At 48.3% G+C, this 24,496-nt stretch overlaps 1 protein-coding gene across 4 annotated transcripts in view; it reads right to left on the reverse strand.

Annotated features, from left to right (window-relative positions):
- The window catches only part of P2RX1 (purinergic receptor P2X 1), a 54,328-nt gene that overhangs the window by 25,846 nt on the left and 3,986 nt on the right, over window positions 1-24,496 (reverse strand). For all 4 annotated transcript variants that reach the window (XM_084823055.1, XM_084823054.1, XM_084823051.1 and 1 more), the window contains exon 2: window positions 299-446. In XM_084823055.1, coding sequence (XP_084679181.1) covers window positions 299-446 — 148 coding nt within the window. The remainder of the gene's footprint in view (window positions 1-298; window positions 447-24,496) is intronic.

Genomic DNA, 24,496 nt, shown 5'->3' on the forward strand with positions numbered 1-24,496 from the left:
AGCCATAAAAGGTCTGATTACACGTAACTTTGCCTAAATAGTGCTATTTACTGCCACCGTTTTATGTAAATCATTATTCATGTAAACAGCCGAGCTGCCATTTTTATGCAAAATGGCGGCGTGTGGACAAGCGGGGATCCTTGCGCTTGCCCAACTCAGCGTGCGCCGAGCTGGGCAAGCATGGGGACTTGTGGACTGGCGTCTGAGATGGCAAGAAATAGCCAAGTTCGAGCCCCAACTGGACTCCTGTGACATCCCTCCCTTGAGCATACCTCACCCACAGCTTCTAATTCCGTACCTGGGGTGGGAAGACATAATCTGCCACATCCCATATGTAGGGTCCCATCTCACTGGTATTGGTCAGTGTTAAGCCTTTGAGTTTCACCGAAACGGAGCTGATGATACTGTCCCTTGACTGGTAGCCTTTCTCGTAAAGGAACACCCACCTAGGGAAAAAGTCCAAAGAAGAAAAACATTAACACACGTGGCGAGTAAAAACAATGGGGACCGGCAGTGGCTCAGTGGCAGAGCAGCTGCTTTACAGGCAGAAGGCCATAGGTTCGATTCCTGGCATCTCCAGGTAGGGCTGGAAAAATTCCTGCCTGAAACCTGGAGAGCTGCTGCCAGTCAGTGTTGACAATACCGGGCAAGATGGACCCGGTGACAGCTTCCTATGCTCCTAGTTAGTTCAGACCTCTATTGAACACCATGGGGACCAGAATCTGATTTTGTTTTTACGTGAAGGACAATAGCTCAGTGTTAGAGCTCCTGCTTTGTATGCAAACGGTCCCAGGTTTGATTCCCAGCATCTCCAAGTAGGGCAAGAAAAAAATCCTGCCTGGCTGAAACTCTGGAGAGCCCTGGCTGCCAGGCAGTGTGGCAATACTGGGCTAGATGGACCAGGGGTCTGGCTCAGTGTCAGGCAGCTTCCGATGTTCCTAATGGGGGGCTACTGGCTGTTCCGAGAGCGCATCCAGAGATTCCAGACACACTGCAAAGGTTATACCTGTTCGGCTGCCATGGCTTCCCTCTAATTCAGGGGCGGGGAACCTTTTCGTGCCTGAGGGCTGAACTGGCTCCAGGCAAGCAGGTTGTGGAGGGGGGGGCACGGGGGACACGGCAGCTGTGAGCAGGGCCAATGGAGGCTGGTGGCTCCAATTTCTGTGCAGCTGTGAGTCCATTCTGGGTTTCAGTCAGAACCAGCCAGAATTCCAAAGGAGCTATCCAAGGTGCTGATCTGAATTTGGGGATAGGGTTCAGCATCTTGGATCGCTCCTTCAAGTTCTGGCTGGTTCTGAGTAAAATCCAGAATGGATTTACAGCCCCACTGACATCAGAGCCAAATGCCTCGACTGAGTGGGGCCAGGCCATCGCTAGCATGCTGCCCCCGCAACATGATGGTCTGGGAGCACACACCCTTGGTAGCTGACACCCCATCCCCAGGAATTGCAGTTCCGTGAGGGCAGTCGGGGGACGTATCGCCTACCCTAACACATCTATAACAATTTTAAACCTACTAAAATGTCATAGAATCACAGACGTGTAGAGTTTGTTTGTTTGTTTGTTTATTGACTGATTGATTGATTGAATTTATATCCCACCTTTTTTTCCTCCTGCAAGAAGCCCAAGGTGGCTTACATGGCCCTCCTCCTCTCCATTTTATCCTCACAACAACCCTGTGAGGTAGGTGAGGCTGAGAGTCAGTGACTGGCCCAAAGTCCCCCCGGGAGCTTCATGGCCGGTGGGGACCAGAACCTGGATCCCCCACAGTCCCACGTCAAAATTCTAACCACTAGACCATGCTGGCTCTCAGAACTGGAAGGGACCGTGAAGATCATGCAGTCCAACTCATTGCTCAATTCAGGCTCTGCATTGCAATAGCCTCCCCTGACCTGGTGCTTTCCAGATGTAGCCCAAATACACCTGGGGGCGGGGGCCGGTGTGCTGTCCTACAGCATTTCACCGCAGAAGAATAATGGAAATTGTAATGTAGAGAAGGTGCTCATTTTCTGCTAAAGATGTCTTAGTTTCCCCAGTGGAGGCCGGTGGCTCTGATGTCAGTGAGGCACTGAATCCAATCCGAGTTCCAGTCAGAACCAGTCAGCACTGCAAAGGAGCTATCCAAGGTTCAGAGGATTTGCTCTGGGTTTTAGTCAGAACCAGTCAGAGATCTAAAGGAGCTATCCAAAGTGCTGTTCAGCTGCCACACCTTGGATATCTCGTTTAGAGTTCTGGCTGGTTCTGTCTGAAACCCGGATTCACCACCCCACTGACATCGAACTATATGTCCCAGAATTCCCAGGAAGCAGGAATGCCTGCAGCTCCTTTCACACATTCCTCCATGTGAACACCAAGCGACTGCCGGGAGTGGGGACATGCCCCGCTAGGCCCACCCATAACACTGCCTCTGCCCACTGACCCCACCTCCAACATCTGTGCGTTGAGTGGGATGGCCCAAAAAGGGTGCCCATGGTGGGACGTAGGGCTGGCCCAAGACATGTTGCCGCTCTAGGCAGAGCAGTGAATGGTCATGTGCCCAAACACACAATTCAAGGTGCGTTACTTGGACACTTGAGGCAGGAAATCCCATCAGCACCTTTCCTTGGCAATGAAAACACAATCGTAATATGTTACACAGGGCCGGCCCAAGGCTTTTTGCTCCCCAAGGTGAAGGGCAAGATGTCCCCCTACCCCTTCAACTGGCAGTTGAATCTTTCTTCGGCTGCCTGTGCTGCACCTGAAGGCGGGAGGATCGCTTAGGGGGCCCAGGACAGACTGTGTGGTACACATATACAGTTCTGTGCTCCAGCACCTTTCTGCCACTTGCCGCCCCACCAGGTTCTGCAGCCTGAGGCAGCTGCCTCACTCCGCCTTATGGTAGGGCCGGCCCTGTAGGGACAGACTAATGTGTCAGCGCCGCTTTCTCCCAGATTTGTTTTGTTTTGTTTTTTAAATCTCGAGTTCTTGCTGTCCCTTTTCTGAAGAAAGTTGCAAATTTTGGTAAATTCTTCTCAAAAATGAACCAAACCGACATTCTTACTCACTTGCACTGGCCAGATGTAATAGGCACCACATGGAATATCCTGCCATGATACCGATAACATGACTGAGGTCATCGGAGGGCTTGCTCCTGGTGGTTCCATGTGGACCTGTGGCCCGATTGGAGTCCACCACCAGGAGAAGAGCCTTCAGTGTGGTGGCCCCCTTTCTATGGAACACCCTCCCTCTGGAAGTCAGGCAGGCACCAAAACTGCATGGCTTCCAGCACCTCCTGAAAACAGTTCTGTTCCAGGAAGCCTTCCTTAAATAACCAGCTGTGTTTTTTATTGGCATTCTGGTTTTTTTTTAGTAATTTTAATAGTGTGTTTTAGGGAGCAATCCTGCCACGATAGGCAGCTGTCTCTGAACTCGGAGGCGACCGCCTATCCAATGCAGGGCAGGAGAAGCACGGAGGGGACAATGCATTTGCAGCTAGACAGACCATTTTGGCTGCCCAGCCACGGGAAGTCAGAGCATGGCAAGCGGCGGCTGGACGTTGCATTGGTTGTGTCTTACCAGATTTCCGACTTCCCCACCCCAGCACGCCCCTGGGAACACCCCATTTTCGCCACTCTGCGCTCCTCTTCTGAGCATGGATTGCGGGGCCTTTCCACACTGCCTACGAGGCAGCGCGGGAGGGGGTGAAGGTTGGTTCTCAGGGAACCAACCCCGGAGCGTGGGCTCCGAGGTTGGTTCCCGGGAACTGACCTATCCTGTGGCCATCTAGCTACTGACCAGCGGCCATAGGATTACGCCCCAAGGGCGCCATCCTATGCATGTTTAGACAGAGAAAAGGCCTACAACTCCCAGCATTCCCCAGGCAGCTTTGCTTTGTAGGCCTTTTCTCTGTCTAAGCATGCATAGGATGGCGCCCTTAATCTTTTATCTTTTTTTACTATTGTCCTTCTTGTGTTCACCGCTCTGGAATGTGTTTGGATAGAAGTGTTGTAAACAAACAAACAAACACACAAATACATACATACATACATACAGTGTAGCTACTGGCCGCTATGTAGGTGTTAAAGATGAGGAGACTATCAGAACAAAGACGCAGCAACCGTCACGCAGCACTTCAAAGATGGTTGCGGACAGAGGAATTCCATCCCGGACTTTGAAGAGCGAAGCGCTCAAAGCCCTCTGTCTGGATGTACAGACCGGTCAGTTTGGCTTTCTCCCAAATTCATTTTTTCCCCCAAATCTCAAATTCTTTCCATGGCCTCCTCCCATACGTGCCTGCCCAGACCTTAAGCTCATCCTCAGCGGCCCTCCTCAGTGAGCCCTGCCAAACGAAGTGAGGCGGGTGGCTACCAGGAGGAGGGCCTTTTCTGCTGTGGCACCCCGGTTGTGGAATGAGCTCCCTAGGGAGGTTCGCCTGGCGGCTGCGTTGCATTCCTTTTGGCACCAGGTGACGACCTTTTTATTTTCCCAGGCATTTTAGCATTTTAGCTTTCTAGACTTGTAGCTTTGCTGTTTTAAATCTGTATTTCAAATTCCTGCACTGCTGCTAGCTTTTATTGTGGTTGTTTTGTTATGTTGTGGTTTTAATGTTCTATGTATTTTATATTGCTTTATCGTGTGCCATTTGGTTTTAATTTTTGTGAACCGCCCAGAGAGCTTTGGTTATTGGGCAGTATAGAAATGAAATGAAATAAATAAATATCCTGTTTATGAAGAGATTTTCACATTTGGGTAAATTCTGATCAAAAAATGAACCTGACAAAAATGCTCACCCATCCCTACTATCCAGACATATGTCCCAGTCCCTGGGTGACGCCTCCTCTCCTGTCATGGAGAATGGCCAGTGGAGGCCGGTGGCTCCACTGTCAGTGGGGCAGTAATCCACTCCAGATTTCAGTCAGAACCAGTCAGAACTCTGAAGGAGCTACCTGAGGTGTGGAGGATCCACTCTGGGTTTCAGACAGAACCAGACAGAACTCTGAAGGAGCTACCCGAGGTGTGGAGGGCCCACTCTGGGTTTCAGACAGAACCAGACAGAAGTCTGAAGGAGCTACCCGAGGTGTGGAGGGCCCACTCTGGGTTTCAGACAGAACCAGACAGAAGTCTGAAGGAGCTACCCAAGGTGTGGAGGGCCCACTCTGGGTTTCAGACAGAACCAGACAGAAGTCTGAAGGAGCTACCCGAGGTGTGGAGGGCCCACTCTGGGTTTCAGACAGAACCAGACAGAAGTCTGAAGGAGCTACCCGAGGTGTGGAGGGCCCACTCTGGGTTTCAGACAGAACCAGACAGAAGTCTGAAGGAGCTACCCAAGGTGTGGAGGGCCCACTCTGGGTTTCAGACAGAACCAGACAGAACTCTGAAGGAGCTACCCAAGGTGTGGAGGGCCCACTCTGGGTTTCAGACAGAACCAGACAGAAGTCTGAAGGAGCTACCCGAGGTGTGGAGGGCCCACTCTGGGTTTCAGACAGAACCAGACAGAAGTCTGAAGGAGCTACCCGAGGTGTGGAGGGCCCACTCTGGGTTTCAGACAGAACCAGACAGAACTCTGAAGGAGCTACCTGAGGTGTGGAGGGCCCACTCTGGGTTTCAGACAGAACCAGACAGAAGTCTGAAGGAGCTACCCAAGGTGTGGAGGGCCCACTCTGGGTTTCAGACAGAACCAGTCAGAACTCTGAAGGAGCTATCCGAGGTGCTTCCTTCCACGCTTCACACCCTGGATAGCTCCTTTAGAGTTCTGACTGAAACCCAGAGTGTCTTCACACCTTGCTGACATCGGAGCCCGCAGCCTCCGCTGAGAATGGGAGTCTGAGAGGAGGACGGATTTCCACAAGATGAGGCTGGATTAACCCTTAACAGGGCACTGCCTTGCCTTAGTGTGGGACCGAGATGAGTCCTTGCTTAAAGCATTCACTCTGTGTGCCAGGGTTCACGGGAGTAAAGCCCACAGTCTCGTAGTGGGGATGGAAACTAGATTTATCTCCTTTTTTAGCCTGGCAGACACAAGTAGACCGTTCCACCGGGTCTTGGATTTCCTCTCAAAAGAAACAGCTTTCTGTACAATCTCTGCGGCTGGCCAGGACTGAATTAAGCACCACTGATTTGCTTGTGACTTTACAGGCAAGTTACGGCATCTGAAGGAAAAGATCTGAGGCAAGGGAAAGCTAATCCGACACATACACCCCCCCCCCTCCGAAACAGAGGAGAACTTCCAGCCCACATATGGCATTTTAGACTGAAGTGAAATTAGTTGCTGAAATACTTTGCATTTTTCCTAAATATAACCTGTGGATGCCTGTGATATTTGGTATATTATGAACATAATATAAAATCATCCCCTCTTCGTTATTTTGTTTCCTTGTTTTCATTTGTATTTTTCCCCTCGAATTTGGCACCCCTAAGTGACCATCTAGTCCGCCTAAAAGGACAGGCCGCCCCCTGGAACTTAAAAGAAAAATGCCCAACATTCAGGAAGAAACCAAAGTTAAGGTTGGAAAAATGAAAAATGGACAGAAACCAACGTGGGAATCTTCATCCATCCCCAGGCAGGGCCAGCCAACACGATCCTGCTCCCACCCCATGCACAGAGAAAAGGCCTGTGGCGTTTGTACAAAGAAGGCCAGGGTTTCTTCATGAGTGCTCTTGAATGGGCCTTGGTCCTGGATGAGGTGCCCAGACATGAACATTCTCTCCCACACATTCCCTGTACCCCAGTGGTGTAGTGGCAAACTTGAAAAGTGCAGGCGCTCCCCATGACAATCCTCATCACCACCCCGCCAAGGAGAGTCCAAAAATGCAGGAGGCTCAGTTGATCTATATCGACAAACCCATCCTATCCATTTTCATCTCTACCAGGAGCAGGTCTTTGGTAAAGCTCATGGGTCCTAATTGCCCATTCCAGACCAAGCCATCCCCCCAATACTTTGCCCTACAACAGGGAAAAATATATTGCTGTTGGGAAAATTCATCCCCCCCCCAGCACTGCAGGGAAGCTCAGAGGGAACAGAGAAGTCTGAGGGGGGTGGCCAGTGACATCAGCGTCCCTGCTAATAAAAAAAGTGCTGGGGCTGCATCCCTACGAACCCTGGCACCATCGCACAATTGCTGTACACACCATGTTGCACGGACAAAGCTATGTCCTGCTCAGATCAGCACACGTCGTCTGTTTTGGTTATTATAATAAAAATCAGCCAACAACCCTCTGATCTGCCAATGGGTACTGTAAAGTCCAGCCCACCTCTCCAAATGGGGGAAATGACCATGACATGTTCTGAGCAACTATGGTTTTTCTAAATTCTACCAAAGCTGCTACAAACAGCAAGAGAAGCACATTATAGGAACATACGAGGGTAAGAAGCGCCCTGCTGGATCAGACCAAGCGTCTATCTACTCCAGCATTCTGTTCACACAGCGGCCAACCAGCTGCCTCAACAAAAATCCCCCAAGCAGGACATGAGCGCAACAGCACCCTCCCGCCCACGTTCCCCAGCAACTGGTGCACATAGGCTCACTGCCTCTGGTCCTGGAGGGAGCACACAGCCATCAGGACTAGCAGCCATCCAGGTAAGGAGCCATGGAATTTGTCTAACTCCTTTTGAAAGCCATCCAAATTGGTGGCCTTCACTCCGTCTTGTGGATGTGAATTCCATAGTTGGACTCTGCACTGTGAAGACATCCTTCCTTTGATCCGTCCTGACTCTCCCACCCATCAGCTTCATGGGACCACCCCGTTGGGTTCTAGTATTTTGAGAGAGGCAGAGAAATGTCTCCCCATCCACATTCTCCACACCATGCATGATTTTGTACACCTCTGTCATGTCTTTCCTGACCCTCTTTTTTCCAAGCTGAACAATCCCAGCTGTTCCAACTTTCCCTCACAGGGGAGATGCTCCAGCCCCTTGATCATTTTAGTTCCCCTTTTCTGCCCTTTTCCCAGCAATACAATATCCTTTTTTTATGTGCGGTGACCAGAACTGTACACTGGTCTAACGGGAAAAGCCGTCAGTTGGCGTGAGAACCAACACTACAACTTGCTTAAACTGGTGGTTAATCTGTCCCCGGATAATTGTCTATCCTGCTCTGCCCCTTTTGTTCTTTTGACCTTTCATCACTGAGATGAAGCAGAAAGAATTTGTAAACACTACATACCTTCCGTCTGGAGCACATCCCTCATCATTCCCTTAAGAACAAGACAAACAAGTTTCTCCTTTCCCATAGAGCCTAATATTCTTTTTACTGTGCTGATATTTGACTATGCTAATACTGACCTTCCTTTTGAGACAATTCAACCCCAAGGGGGCAGCTTGCTGCACTGGGAGAGCAAAGGCAGAATTCCAGCGCAATCCCTAAAAATATGTACTCAGAAGCAAGTCGCACTGCGATCAATGAGGCTTGCTCCCAGGTAAGTGCACATAGGACTGCAGCTTCCAAGTTTTCTGAAGATAAGATCAGGCTGACTTTGTCGCTGACCAGGGAACATGCAAAAATACGCAAAAATGCACACGCAAGAATGCTCAAATTCCCACAAAATGTGCAAATCCACTCAAAATGTGCATGTTTGTGGTTTAGCCTATGGCGGAAATGCGGATTTTCAGCTGGGTTTTAAATTTTTGCATATTTTTCTATGATGAAATTTGCACAAAATTCCCAGAGATTAGAAAAAACAGTCCGCCCGACAGGAGGAAAGCTGGTCTGCTACAGAAACTGTGAGTCAGAATCATAAAAATCTGAACTTGTTTGGTTCCATTGCAGATTTCTCCAACATCCCTCAATGAGACCCACAGAAGCCAAACAGTGGTTATTTAAAACTTGACAACTAAACAAAACAGCATTAAAGCCACACATAAAACATACAAAAGCCAACAATTTATTTAAGATGGATTGATTTGTCATATTCTTAGACAGGCTTTCTGTCCAGGTGGCCAGGAGTTCATTTGGGATTTTCTAGTTAGTACGGCATGCCTTGACTGAAATAGGAACCATGATATTGTCCACCATTAAATCATGAGGTGTTTTTAGACAAATGACTCACTCTGAGCCTCAGACCCTTGTCTGCAAAATAAAGATAATAATACCAACCGACTGTGCAGGGATGTTGTGTAGATTTCCAAACAGTGGAGGCTGGTGGCTGTGATCACAGTGGGGCACGAATCCAGTCAGAACCAGACATCTAAAGGAGCTTCGCACCTTGGTTAGCTCCTTTAGAGTTCTGACTTGTTCTGACTGGAACCCAGAGCAGCTTCACCACCACCAGCCTCCACTGTTACTGAATGTATATGAAGCCCTTTGAACACTCTAAGTTGCTATGAGTATTGAGTATTGCTGTTACTCCAGAATTCTGGGCAAGGCTGTTCTAGAAACGATGCCCTAGACAAACATAACCAATGTCTGTAGACTTGGCAGCCACTCCGTTCTCAAAGTTTATTTATTGATTACATTTATATCCCGCCTTTTCCCCTCCTTAAGGAGCCCAAGGTGGCGTACATAATCCTCCTCCATTTTATCCTCACAACAACAACCCTGTGAGGTGGGTTGGGCCGAGAGTCTGTGACTGGCCCAGAGTCACCCAGTGAGCTTCCACGTCCGAGTGGGGACTAGAACCCGGATCTCCTGACTCCCAGTCCAACACTCTCACCACGCTGGCTATGTGTTTTCTTCGAGGGAAAGGAGTGTATTTTGCTGCAAATCTGATCCGTTCACAAGAGGTCAGGTTCTGTACCAAGGTTGGTAGGACCCAGAAGTAAAATATCCTCCAATTCTGCCTGTTTCCCAACTACAGTCCCTATTGATTGACTGATTGATTGCATTTATATCCTGCCTTTTTCCCCCTTGTAAGGAACCGAAGGTGGCTTACATTCTCCTCCTCCTCCTCTCCATTTTATCCTCACAGCAACAACCCTGTGAGGTAGGCTGGGCAGAAAGTCTGTGACGGGCCCAAAGTCACCCAGGGAGCTTCCATGGCCGAGTGGGGACTAGAACCCAGATCTCCCAGCTCCCGGTCCAACACTCTCACCAGTGTACCACACTGGTACCTATCCTTGGCAAATCTCTGTCCCTACTTTTACCATTGGGGGAGGGGGGTGGTGCTGTGTTCCAGTGTCGCTGCTGTGGCTTGCCCAAGTTTTCATCTTCAGCTTTCAGCGCCTCTCCCTCCCAGAAGAAGCTAAGCACTTTCCTCACTATTTGGGGTGGCCACGTACACATCAACCCCCCCCACACACACAAGAGGAGAGGACAGCAATTTGCATAAAATGTGCATAGGCTAGTGTGTGTGTTTGTGTGTGTGTGTGTGTGAGTGGGTGTGTGTGTGTGAATTGAACAGTGGAGGCAGGTGGCTCCAATTTTGGTGGGGCTGTAGATTCGTTCTGGGTTTTAGTCAGAACCAGTCAGAAATCTAAATGAGCCATCTAAGGTGCTGAACCTATTTTGGGGATAGATTTCGGCTCATTGGGTAGCTCCTTTAGAATTCTGGCTTCTTCAGACTAAAACCTGGAATGGGTTTACCCCACAGAGTCACCAGCTACTATTGTAATCCAACAGACAATAGACACTGATATGCTTGACTGAAAGGAATACTTCCGGATCCACAGATTCAGAACCCTTAGTCCATATGGCTTTAATCTGGAGAACAACTCATAAGTTTCATACCACTCATACCTGTCTTTTTTTCTCTGTAGGAATTTTCATTTCCCTTCATTCTGAACTGCCGTTCTTGGTATCCGCTTAACATCACAGCTACTGAGGAAGGTGTTTTGAAATGACTCGGTTAGGTTGTTAGTCTGCCTGTCTTTCTGTTTTCACTGAAGACTGTCGGCATCCATCGTGGATCCAGAAACTCTTTGTTGTTTTGCAGCTTTACACCTCCCCCCCACCCCCCTGTATATAGTTGCAAATTTGGAAAAAATGACCATAATTTAAATAGAAACCATATTAAATATTTCACCATAGTGTGGAAAGCTGTGACCAGGTGACCTGTGTTCCTGCTGTTCGATCTGCTATCCAGCTGGACAACTTCTCCCTACTGATGGTTGTTTATCTTTAAACTGGACATGGACTGAAAAGCCCTTCAAATAGAACACTTCAGAGGACAGCCCTCTGTGAAGTAGGACACACGGCCACCCTGTTTCCCTACGCGAAAAGGAGGCTTGCCGACTTGTGATTGCAAGAAGAAATAACTGATATGGGAGCAGAGCCAAATATATTTGAATACATTTGCATATAGCTCTGGTTTTAGAGCTATATGCAAACGCATTCAAATATCTAAAATTGTTTTCAACGTATTTTTAAAAATAAAACACCATGCCGTTTCTAATGGGACGCGCAGGGAAGCCAAACAATTGTTATTTAAAACTGAACAACTAAACAAAACAACATTAGAGACACACATAAAACATTAAAAACAGCAATTTATTTAAGATGGATTAATTTGTCATATTCTTATACTGGCTTTCTGTCAAAACCACCAAGGCAGTATATAACCTATGAAAACGATAAGAACAAACCATTTTAAAAACAAAACAATAACAATATAACATCATTACAAACATTAATAGCAATACTACAAAAAACAATTTAGGGCACAAATTTAGCATGGCTGGCTGGGGCATGCTGGGAGTTGTAGGGCTTCTTTTCTGTCTAAATATGCATAGAACTGTAGGACTTTTTACTGTCTAAACATGCATAGGATTGCATGCTTAAAAGGTCAAGTTAAAAAGCTCTGGCTTGATACCTTTTCTGAAAGCAGAGTGGGGACGGATTGTAGCTCCTCAGAGCGACACAGGAAAGCTCTCTCGTGCATGCCCATCAAGCAGGCCTCTGTAAGCGAGGGCATCTTCAGATGGGTTTCTCCTGCAGAACTTAATAACTGAGCAGGTTCATAACATGTCTGGCAGTCCCTTAGACAGCCAGAACCTGAGCTGTTTAGGCCTTTAAGGGTTAAAAACAACACCTTGATTGAGCCCGGAAAGCAACTGGAAAGCAGTGCAGGCCTTTCAAGGCAGTTGTAAGATGGCCCCAATATTGTGCAGTGATCAACAGCTGAGCTGCCGGACTTTGCACAAGTTAAAGCTTCTGGACAGGGCTGGTTTCAGTAGGACTGGTCGGGCACCTGCCAGGGGCCCACATACCAACAGGGGCCCACTGACAAGAGTCCCCTGGACTTCCTCCTCCTCTCCACCCTTGCAACCTGCCTGTCCCCTGCCTCTCGCTCCGGCCCAGGGAATGGTGGTGGTGAGAGGAGGTGCAGGAGATGCCGCGGCCTCCATGCTCCCTGGCTCTCTGCCTGCCAAGCAAGGAAGGGAAAGCAGTGATGAGAAAGAGCGGCAATAGCAGCTGGTGATGATGGCAGTGAGAAGGAGGGAGGGGGCCATTGAGGGGGCCTTCCCCAAAGATCCTCCAAAACCTGGAGCCGGCACTGCTTCTGGATGCTCTTCAAGGGTAGCCCCACGGACAATGCATTGCAGTAGCCTACACGTGATGTGACGTAAACACCAGAAAACAACAGCCACACACATGCACTGAATACATACACACCAGAACTATTTCAGATTACCATCTAGAGGCGCTCGGATCAAAAACCTGCCTAAGAAGAAAACTAAGATGATAGGGAGGAAGTTAGCCAAATCTTCTGGGCTAGAGAATTCCTAGGTGCCACCACTGAGAAGGCCCTCCCACGAATACCCTCTCCCCATTCCCTGGTGTCCTAGACAACGATGGGAGCAGCCCAGGAAGCCGAACATCTGTAGGACTGTGTTTCTTGGCTTGCGCCGAGATGCCTTCTCATCAAGACCTGGCAATGTGCCCTCTGCAATGTTCTCCAGCAGAAACATGTGCTCTTTGGGATGTCAGAACTTATTTTATGTATGGGACTAAAATTAATACACCCTCAGCTCTCTGCTTGCTTCTCGTTCCCAGCAGCTTGAGTGACGGCAAAGGCCAGTGGCAATACAAGCAGGAAATGTCTGAAAAGTTTTGCGTTGTTAGGAAATTCACATAGTATAGGGTGTTTACCTTATCCGGCCAAATGAAACTCCAGAAAAATGTTAAAGGATCCAGTAACTGAAGATCTCCATAGAGATCCCCATACAACCTCACACTTTCTCCTGAATGTCAAGTTTTCAGCGTATACATCAGGAATCAAAATCCATATCATGCATTTTGTAGTCAGGATGTTTTCAAGGTCAGAAACTTAAGAGGATATGGAGGAGGTGGGTTTCTGCCAGGTGAAGCATTGGTTTCTGGTTTCAGTGTCCCAGGAACCCTGGGAGCAAGGAAGTAGCAGAGGAGTGTTGATCCTCCATTTTTGAAACTATACAATCCAGCTGTTAACTCAAACCTGACTCCTCTCAGGATGAACCAGACAGGTTCCTTGGCTGGTGGAAAACAGAAGTAGAGATGAGCTAGCAGAGGGCTGGAGAAATCTGAGGCGAACTAAAAAGAGTTTGGATTTCTAAGAATCAGACAAGCAGACCAGGCCCTGAGGGCTGTGGGGAGTCTGTGGACTTTCAGATTTTTTAAAAAAAACTTTCCAGAAATTTACTGAAATTTATCCGTAGGAAAATACACCAGTTTTTGCCGAGACATATGCCATCTTGGAAAATATGCGTGGGGAAAAGTTGAATGGGATGGGGGACAATAGCTAAACGTTACGTACTAACATAAATTACGTGAATTGTCGCAAACCCTCTTACGGAATTATTCGCATATTTTCCCACATACTGGGGATGGTGGTGGAGAATTGGTCTGTGAATGGACGCCGGATCGAACAACACTGCACAATCCACAACACATACGTGAGGCAGATTTGACAAAATTCAGACATCCCTGTCAACTAGGGACTTTATTTTGACACAGCTGGAGATCAATTTAGATGTTGTGCTAGATCAGGGGTTTTGTTTTTGGTTTTGTTCTTTTTAAGATCAGGTTGTTCATTCAAGTCCAAAGCCTGCTGGCCCTCAATCAATCAATCAAAATACCAGTCTATCGGCCCATACATATCCACAGTACTTCATTCTTTCGCCATGGAACAATAAGAACACAAGATGAGCCCTACTGGATCAGAGCAAACGGACTTTGCCCAGCTTCCCTGATTCCCCACAGTGGTCAGGCAAATGCCACAAAAAAAGCCAACAAACAGGGCCTGAAGGAAATCGCCCCACTGCTAGAAAATGGTATTCAGAGCGATACCTGCCTCTAAACGTAGAGGTTTCACTTGGCTATCTCGGTGAAGGGTACGAGCTGTTTGACACGGGCACTGACTCCTTGGGAGGTGGTGGGCTCTCCTTCCCTGGAGATATTTAAGCAGAGGTCATCTGTTAAGGATGCTGTTGTTGCATCTTGTGATGTAGATCTTTCACTGAAGTCTTTCAATGAGGCAATATTGCACTAGACAGTGGTGGGGCTGGACCACCAGCAGGAAGGCGATGTGTACTAGATATAGGGCTTTCCTGGTGGTGGCCCCACACTCCCTCCCCAGGAAGATACATGTGGCCTCATCCAGTGGGGGCTGGTGGCACCTATTTCGGTGGGGCTATAATTCCATTCTGGGTTTCAGTCAGAACCAGTCAGAACTCTAAAGGAGCTCTCCAAGGTGCTTCACCCTATCCCCAAAATAGGTTCAGCACATTGGATAGCTCCTTTAGACTTCTGTCTGCTTCTGACTGAAACTCAGAGTGGATTCACAGCCCCACTGAAATCGGAGCCTCCAGCCCCCACTGGATGAGGCCACATGTATCTTCCTGGGGAGGGAGTGTGGGGCCACCACCAGGAAAGCCCTATATCTAGTACACATCAGCTTCCTGCTGGTGGTCCAGAGAACAGGGCCTCAGACCAATCTTAATGCTTGGTCAGGTTCATACAGGTGCAGGTGGTCCATTTTGTGGTCCAAAATGATTAAGGGCTTTAAAAGGCCCAAACCAGCACTTTCAATTAGGCCTGGAAACTAGGGATGTGCACCGCTTCAGTCTGAACCCTGAGCTCCGAGTCAAAGCAGGCCGCTTCGGGCCGCTTCGGGCCACCTCTGAGGTGAAGCGGAGGGGGCCTGAAGTGGCCTGAAGTGAAGCAGGTCACTCCGAAGCACTTCAGCGCAGTTCGGAGTGATCCAGAAGCCCAGCTGCCACTCCGCTGCCGCCGTCCAGCCCCCAGCTCCTTACCTGGGTCCTCTAGACACATGCCGGCAGCTATCTTGTTGTTCAGGAGGGGGGAGCCATTTTAAAAATGGTTTCCCCCCTCCAGAACAACAAGACGGCTGCCGGCATGCATCCAGAGGGCCTAGGAGCTGGTCCTATGGTGACAGTGGCAGCGGTGGCTCCCCGTCATCGGAACCAGCTCCCATGGTGGTGGCACCCGCCATGGAACAAAGGCCCAGGTAGGGAGCTGGGGGCTGGGGGGCATGTTGAGGGGGGCAAAGCAGGATTCAGATGTCTGAATCCCACTTTGGCTTTGTGGGCTGAAGTGAGTGCCCCCCCCCCCCAAATCAGCCCAAGCCCGATCACCACACTACAAGTGAGAAGGATCTTGGAATTGTTGATCACAAGCTGAATATGAGCCAACAATGTGATGTGGCTGCAAAAAAGGCCAATGCTCTTTTGGGCTGCATTCATAGAAGCATCGCTTCCAAATCCCGGGAAGTACTAGTTTACTCAGCACTGGTTAGGCCTCATCTGGAGCCAGTTCTGGGCACCACACTTTAAGAAGGATGCAGACAAACTGGAGAGGGTTCAGAGGAGGGCAACAAAAATGATCAGGGGACTGGAAACAAAGCCCTATGAAGAGAGACTGAAAGAACTGGGCATGTTTAGCCTTGAGAAGAAAAGACTGAGGAGAGATAGGATAGCACTCTTCAAGTCCTTGAAAGGTTGTCACAGAGAAGAAGGCCAGGATCTCTTCTTGATCATCCCAGAGTGCAGGACACGGAATAATGGGCTCAAGTGACAGGAAGCCAGATTCTGGCTGAACATCAGGAAAAACTTCCTGACTGTAAGAGCAATACGACAATGGAACCAATTACCTGGGGAGGTGGTGGGCTCTCCCACACTGGAGGCCTTCAAGACGAGGCTGGACAGCCATTTGTCAGGGATGCTCTGCCTTGGATTCCTGCATTGAGCAGGGGGTTGGACTCGATGGCCTTGTAGGCCCCTTCCAACCTTACTATTCTATGATTCCATTCTATGATTCTATGAAATCGGGCCCACTGCAGAAGCCACAAGGCAGCCTCCGAGTCGGATCAGGAGGGTCCATGCACAGCCCTACCGGAAACGAAGAGGCAGCCAACGTAGACAATACGGGATAGGAGTGATCTGTCAATTTCACTTTCTCCCACATTTGAATCTTTTGATTGTCACGTTTTTGTCTCTCCCCAGTCTAAACTTGGCAAATTTTTATTTTAAAAAAATGAAGTGGAATGAACATTTTCAGCCATCTGTCCTGGCCTAATTCAACGGGTGCAGCTATTACCAGCACAGAGAGGACCGTGATGTTCCTGTCTGCTCTACAGCTGTTAAAGATGAGGAGTCCATCAGAAAGGAAAGAGGTGACAATCCCAATTCAACACTAACACAGTTGAGTACACAGGGATTCAAGTCCAGATTCCTAAGAGCAATGCACTCAAAGCCCTGGTCCTGGATGGGCAACTCTGAAAATTTCAGTTTCTCCCACATTCAATTTTCGAAAAATCTCAACTTTGCGGATATGGAGAACTTTGCGATTTCTGGTAAATTCTTATCAGAACCAAACTGAAATAGAATTCCCATTCATCCTAAACACCGAGCGCCCACAGGTGTTCCATCTGCCAAATTCTGTTCCAGGCCAGCTGCAGTTTCTGAACTGCCTTCTAGGGACGACTCTAAGGCAACTGCAGGGCTCCTGTTTCCAGTTTTTCTTTGGAGAAAGCCCAGCTGATTTTCCCCATCCAGTCCCACCTAAGCTGGGTAGAAGCTGCCCATCTCTCGTGGGAATGGAGCTACCTGGGGCCAGCCGGGTGGGAGATGTATGAAGAGCTCACCTGGGCTGGTCCCACTCTAGGTCGTTTATCATCACGAAAAGATGTCCATCGCCGCTGGGAAATCTGGGGGTTTTTTTTGGCTTGACAGAGTTCTGTGGCATGGACGACTTGATTTGCGTTTGCGAGCCAAGCTGAAGACTTTTCCCCGAACTGCGGGAACTCTTTTTCCGCCTTTCTCCAACCCCCGCATCTTCCGCAACTTGCACAAATTTAGACACAATTTGCGCAAATAGCAGAAGATGCAGGACAGAGGGAGAAATGTGCAATTGCCTGGAAAACCGACCCGACTTGCTGCAGACCGTGTCAGGTGCTGCAGCAGAACCAGAACGAAGTCCGGGGCAGGGGCGGGGGGAGGCGAGCCTAGATATACTTTTCCAGCTCCACCCACCAAAAGCATTTCCCCAACTTCCCTATCATCATGGCATCGAAAAGGGCTCATGGACTTGTAAACACCCTGGAATGTGGTGTACATTTTTGGCTGTCCCAGTTTTACAGCAGTCGCTCTTTATTTATCACTGTTTGAACTACACCCAGCTTTTTGTAGTATGCTGGAGGAGATATCTGGAAGCTCTCTTGCATCGTGCTGACAACTATTTACTTCCCAGGGCAGGCCTTAGTTCTCACCTGAGGAGAAGGCTCAAGAAATGGAAGATGTGTATAAATATGTATGTATGCATCTATCTATCTATCTATCTATCTATCTATCTATCTATCTCCTGGGTGATCTAGTGGTTAGAGTAGCCTTCCCCAACCTGGTGCTCTCCAGATGTGTTGGACAAGAAATGGCCACGCTGACTCGGAATGATGGGAATGCAGTCCAACAGTCTGGAAGACATCATGTTGGGAAGGCTTGGATTGAATGTCAGACTAGACCTGGGGAGAGGTGAGTTCAAATCCATGCTTGGCCATGAAGTTCACTGGGTGAGTCACTCTTTCTCAGCCTAACTTACCTCACAGTGTTGTTGTGAGGATCAAATAGAGGTGGAGGGGAACTATGTACATCACCTTGAGGCCCTTGGAGGAAAAGTGGGGTAGAAGTGTAGTAGATAGACAAATAAATAGATCTGTCTGTCTGTCTGTCTATCTATCTATCTATCTATCTATCTATCTATCTATCTATCTATCTATCTATCTAATCATCTATCTAATCATCTATCCTTTCTCTCCACCCCTCTATTTCACCTTGGAACTTACAAATCACAGAAGCCTTTTATAGCTGTTGTACCTTGAAAAGAGCGAAAGACATCTCTTGACTAGTAGAGAAATTAATAAAGAGAAACATAGAGTGAAAGAGAAAGAGAGAGAAATGGAGAGAGAAATGGAAAGAGAAAGAACGTGAAAGAAAGAAAGAAAGAAAGAAAAAGAAAGAGAGAAATAGAAATAGAAGGGAAGAGTGAAAGAGAAAGAAAGAGAGAGAGAGAGAGAGAAACAGAAAGGAAGGACAAGTGAAAGAGAAAGAAAGAAAAAACAAAAGAATGAAAGAATGAATGAAAGAAAGAAAAGAGAAACTGACAGAGAGAGAGAATGAGTGTGAGGAAGAGAGGAGAAAGAATAGCAGCACATTTCTATGCATTTCTACTCAGAAGTAAATCTCTTTGAGCTCAAGCCTTCTGTTACTCCCACATAAGTGTGTTGATGCAGGTACCTGGCAGTAAGTCCCATTGAATTCAATGGGCCTTTTCATCTGAGTAGACATGTGTGGACTAGCACTGTAAAAGAGAAATAGTGGGGAGTCACACCGCATGTTGGATCTTACACCTCTCCCCTCCCTCAACACCACACACACATACAATGCTTAGCAAAGAGTACATGTTTTAATCTGCAAATTTCCTTCCTCTTAAGAAATGAAGTTGTGGTTTACCAGCTGGGCCGTTTCTCCTGACGCATACAAGTTGCAAATCTATCAGACGCTTAAATATAGAGTTAAATACAGGATGCATTAAAATAAATGTACCCCCAAACCCCTCCTCTCAACCCTCATGCTCTCCAAAATGTCACCCTGGAGAACAGGGACACTCTGGTGTGCTCACAAACATCTCTGTTCTTAGACCAAACCAAAGATAATTGCTTGAGCAACCTCCTCCCTTGGTTTTTACACATTCCTGAAGGGCCGACTCCATCTGCTGAACATTGAATTCATTTACCCTGCAACAGACTGTCCTGCCGTGAAGCAAGTAAACTGACCATACTATGCTCTGCTAACCTCCAGGTTAGACTGCTGTAATGCCTTGTATGTGGAGCTACCCTTGAAGACTGTTTGGGACCTGCAGTTAGTGCAGACTGCAGCTGCCAGATTACTAAAGGGGGACCAGATGCAGAGATCATATTACATCTGTGCTATGCCCAGGCTTTCAGTATGTTTTCAGGTGCAATTACGAGTCCTGGTTTGAGAGCTACAGTCAGGGCCAGAAATATCGGAACAAGGATAACTGTTTTGGCAGTTGGCCTCTGTACACCACCACACTGAAGTTGAAAGGAAACACAGCCAGATGGGAGCGAAGTCAGGACTTTCAGCTGTAATTCAAGGGGTTTGGCAAAAGTGGGGCACCAACCATTCAGGAAGGACAGCCAGTGGCATACACCCCCCCTCCACATTGGTGGCGCATAAGTAATGGAACGAATGGCTGACAAGCAGCTGCATGGCCAGGTGTGGCTTGTTTCCTGGGTACCCCATGACCAAGCAAGCAGATAAAAGGCCTGGAGGTGGTTCTGAGTGTTACATTTGCATTTGGTAGCTGTTCACTGGAACTCCCAACATGAGGTCCAAAGAGGTGTCCATGCGAGTGAAGGAGGCCATCGTTAGGCTGAGGAAACAAAATAAACCCATCAGAGAGACAGCAAAAGCAGTGGGAGTGGCCAACACAAGAGTTTGGAACATCCTGAAAAAGAAGGAATTAACTGGCAAGCTCAGCAACAGCAAAAGGCCTGGCAGACCACGGAAGACAACTAAAGTGGATGACTGCAGAATGCTGCTCATGGTGAAGAGGAACCCTTTCACAACATCTAGCCGGGTCAAGAACACTCTTGAGGAGGTAGGCATGTCATTGTCAACATCTACAGTCAAGAGACGGCTTCATGAATGTAAATACAGAGGCTTCACAACAAGGTGCAAACCGGTGGTAACGCTCAAGAACAGACAGGCCAGATTAGCCTTTGCCAGCAAACACCTAAAAAAGCCTGCCCAGTTCTGAATAAGATTCTTTGGACTGATGAAACCAAGATTAACTTGTACCAGAATGATGGGAAGAGAAAAGTATGGAGAAGGAAAGGAACAGCTCATGATCCAAAGCATACCACATCATCTGTCAAACATGGTGGAGGCAGTGTCATGGCATGGGCATGTATGGCTGCCAATGGAACCGGGTCACTGGTGTTTATTGATGACCTGACTGCTGATAAAAGCAGCAGGATGAATTCTGAAGTGTATAGGGCTATACTTTCTGCTCAGATTCAGCCGAATGCTGCCAAACTGATAGGACACTGCTTCATATTGCAGATGGATCATGACCCCAAACATACAGCAAAAGCTACCCGAGAGTTTCTGAAGGCAAAGAAGTGGGATGTTCTTCAATGACCAAGTCAGTCACCTGATCTCAGCCCAATAGAGCATGCTTTTCACTTACTGAAGACAGCACTGAGGACAGAAAGACCCACAAACAAGCAGCAGCTGAAGGCAGCTGCAGTGAAGTCCTGGCAAAGCATCTCGAGGGAGGAAACTCAGCATTTGGTCATGTCCATGGGTTCCAGACTTCCAGACAGTCATTGACTGCAAAGGATTTTCATCCAGGTAGTAAAGGCGATCCTTAAGTTTGAAATGATGTTGGTTTGTTCCATTACTTATGAGCCACCGACGATGGGTGTGTGTGTCTGCCACTGGCTGTCCTTCCTGAATGGTTAGTGCCCCACTTTTGTCAAACCCCTTGAATTACAGCAGAAAGTCCTGACTTCGCTCCCATCTGGGTGTGTTTCCTTTCAACGTCAGTGTGGTGGTGTACAGAGGCCAACTGCCAAAACAGTTATCCTTGTTCCGATATTTCTGGCCCTGACTGTATATGCAAATAGCTCCTTGAAATTCTCCACTCCATTTGTGGGCAGAGAAATCTGGGTGGGTGGGATGCACCATTTCACTAAATTAGTCCAGGGGGAGGAGAAATTCTCCAACATCTTCCTGCAGGTGGATTTCACCATCACCAGTATCTGTAGCTAGTGGTGCGGTGGTAGATTCTGAAGTTGGAAAACTGAGAGGGAAGGCGCTATGCGCAAAAAACACCAGGAAGGAAAAGATTCCAAAGCACCACCGAGCATGGTCTATAATAATTGTTTATTTGTTGGGCAAATCTTGTGCTGACAGCTGATAGAACAGACTAGTTCCTACAGAAACCAAAGCAGGCTTCACCAAGAGATCAATTGCTCCTGAAGAAGAAACTTTGTCTTGAAACACATCGAGCAGAGCATTTTAGAGATTTGCACAACAGATAAACAATTACTGTAGACCATACTTGGTGGTGCTTTTAGATTCTGAAGTGCAAGGAGCTCTGAGGGAGATGAGGGTGGGAACCAGGGCCATTCTACCCTCCCTACTGAAAGACTTAATTTTTTTCCTCTTCCCTCCCCATTCCTTTTTCCTTGTGTGCTGTGTACAGTGCTGGCAGGGTCTTTTACTGATTATATGTAAGCCGCTGTTCCAGGAGCCTTTTGGTCTCTGGAGCAGGATAAACATACAATCAATAAAGGAATAAAAAACAAAATAAAAGAAGGAGCTCATCACATCAGACCCCACAGCCATGATCCCAAGGATAATCTGTAGTCACACCGCCAGGGAGGGTGTGTGTGTGTGTGTGTGTGCGTGTGCATATGTATGTGTGCATACTACTTTTCTAACACAATGCATTCTGTTGAAAAACCCTGATGATAAAATACAGCCAACCAAAGCAAACACACAAGCAAACCCGTCATAAAATCTCACAGTTACATATACAAGGCACGATTGCGATCCTATGCCAAGTTCTCTGGGAGTCAGCTCCATTGGACCCAGAGGTTCAGCTTGCAAAACCCACTGAGTTTAACAAAAGAGCTTCAGGCAGCTGAAACACAACCGTTGGCTTTTGATTAGATATGCAAACGATCTTGCAAAGGATTGTGACCATTTAAGCTGCTCACGTGAAGTAGGAAGCCCATCAAAGGAAAGGAAAGAAGAAGTATTTTCCTTATTGCCAGACTTCCCTTGCGCTAATCTGTCACAAACCTGAAAGCCTCACATTTCGTTCACTTGCCAGAGCAAGTCAGTGGCCCAGTTGCTCTGGCAGGTAACATCATCACTCCTGCTCTGAAAAAATCCCAGAGCAACGTTCCCCCTGTGTTCCCCATCAACTAGACCATTACACATCTTTCCCCCCTGAAGGGTGTGCGCGGTATTTTTGGTGTTTTTTCTAAAAAAAAAAGTCACCGAAAGTGCTGGTTGGACGCAGAAGCGGAACTGGGTTCATCATCCAAAGAACCCGTAAGCAAGCATGAGTTGGGAATGACAAGTGCACGATAAAAGCCCAGCATACACAAGCCCTGCAGTATTACATATTGTGGGGGAACTCCCTGCATATAGTAAACTAGCACATCAGGGAGAGGGCTAGAATAAACCTCCTGCCTACAGAGAGTCGACTTTTTTTGTTTGTGTGTATATGGGATTCACACCAGGGAGAGGAGAGACTGCAGGGCTGGTGCACAGTGAAGGGCCATAGGTCAGGGGCGGAGTTTGTGCTTTGCGTGAAGAAGCTCTCAGGATCGCCACCGTCTCCATGCAGGCCAGGTAAAAGAGAGTTGCTACCGGTCAGCATAGACCATTTTGAGCTAAATGGACCAGTGGTTTGACTCTGTATAAAGCAGTTCCTTCTGTCCCAATTTAAATTAGCCCTTTATTTAGAACGGTGAGGGCTGGAACCTTGCTTTATTTTTAGGGGAAGGGCCGTAGCTCAGGAATAGAGCGCATGCTTTCACGCCCTCCCCTCCCATGAGACCGGCTGCAGCCTCAGCCTCAGGCAGGGGCTCAGGAGGGGTGGCGGATTGGGGCCAGGGCTGCCGCAGCCACCAAGGCCTGCAGCATCTCGCATTGCATTGCTGCCGCGACCGGAGGCTTTGCGGGCTTTCATCGCCTGCCTCCGCCACCCACCTCGCAGGCCGACCAGTCAAGCCGCCTGTAAGCGGGTTCTTTTCACCTCTTCCACTCCTGCCCTGCCCAAGGGACTGCCGGGGCAACAATGGGGTCTCCCTCCTGTCGTCGGGAGCTGCTGCTCCTGGACGGGCTGCCGTGGGGAGAGAACATGGATCGCTGGGGCCGCAGGGTGAGTAAACGAATCCCCTTGTGTTAGGAAGGTGGGGCGGAGGGAGATGGATATTGTGGAATCCGTCCGCGTTGCCTTTCGCTGACGATTATCCAGACAACGTACTCCCGAGTGGATTCAGCTTATGGTACAGAGTCATCCAGGCGGCAGCTGAATGCAGTTCATTCAGCTACAGCAGGGCCTGGGAGGCCCTTCCAGGTGAAGGGCCGCATCCCATTTCAGAACAGCTCTTGGGGGCCGCATTCCAGTGGTGGGCGGGGCCAAAGGAAAAAGGGGTGTGGCCAAAGTATCCGAAGTGCCAGCATATTTGAGCTTAAAACTCTGCCTGACGGTAAGTACACCTTAGGAGGGGCATTTCAATCTTTCAGAACAGGGTGGGTGGGGGAACCTACAGGAACTGGAAAACCACCAAATGATCAGCGGTCAGAGGAAATGGCCAGGAAAAGGGAGGGTGGTCATCGGGGAACCGCAGAGGGCCAGATCGCGACCCTAGGAAGGCTGGCCCATCAGTCTGAGGTTCCCCAGCCCTGGTTTAGAGGCAGGTACTCCAATTGTGGGGTGATATTTCCCAGCTGGGGTGCAAGAAGGAAACGTCGGCTGGTGCGGCCGCTGGAGTACCGGTGGGGGTGAGGCGATTTGATCACATAATGCTTATACTGCGCCAGCTGCACGGGTTACCAGTGTTGGTTTTGACTTTTAAAGCCTTAAACGGTTTGGGACCAAGTTACTTGAAGGACCGCCTTCGTCCGTATCAGCCTGCCCACTCTTTAAGATCAGAAAGAGAGGCCCTTCTCCCAGCTGTGAGAACAGTCAGGTGGGTGAACACACGTGAGAGGGCCTTCTCTGCAGCGGCCCCACACCTCTGGAACAACTTGCTGTCAGAGGTCTGCCATACTCTGCCGTGGCAGGCTTTTAAGAAGGCCTTGAAAATGTATTGTTTTATCATGGCCTTCTTTTGATATGACTGCTGTTGTTGCTGTGTCGGCTGTTGTTGTTGGTTTTATTGTCAGCTTTTATTGTTGGCTTTTATCGCTGTTTTTATTGTGTTTATTGCTTTTGATATTTTAACTGGTTGTGTATTTTATTGCTGTCAGCTGCCTTGGGAGAGCTTCTGCCCTGAAAGATGGCCAAGAATTTTTTTTAAATAAATAGATAAATAAAGAGGCAT

This window comes from Heloderma suspectum, chromosome 16 (assembly GCF_057233095.1).
Source record: "Heloderma suspectum isolate Gila_16-S chromosome 16, 16-S_ref, whole genome shotgun sequence".
NCBI classification, from domain to species: domain Eukaryota; kingdom Metazoa; phylum Chordata; class Lepidosauria; order Squamata; family Helodermatidae; genus Heloderma; species Heloderma suspectum.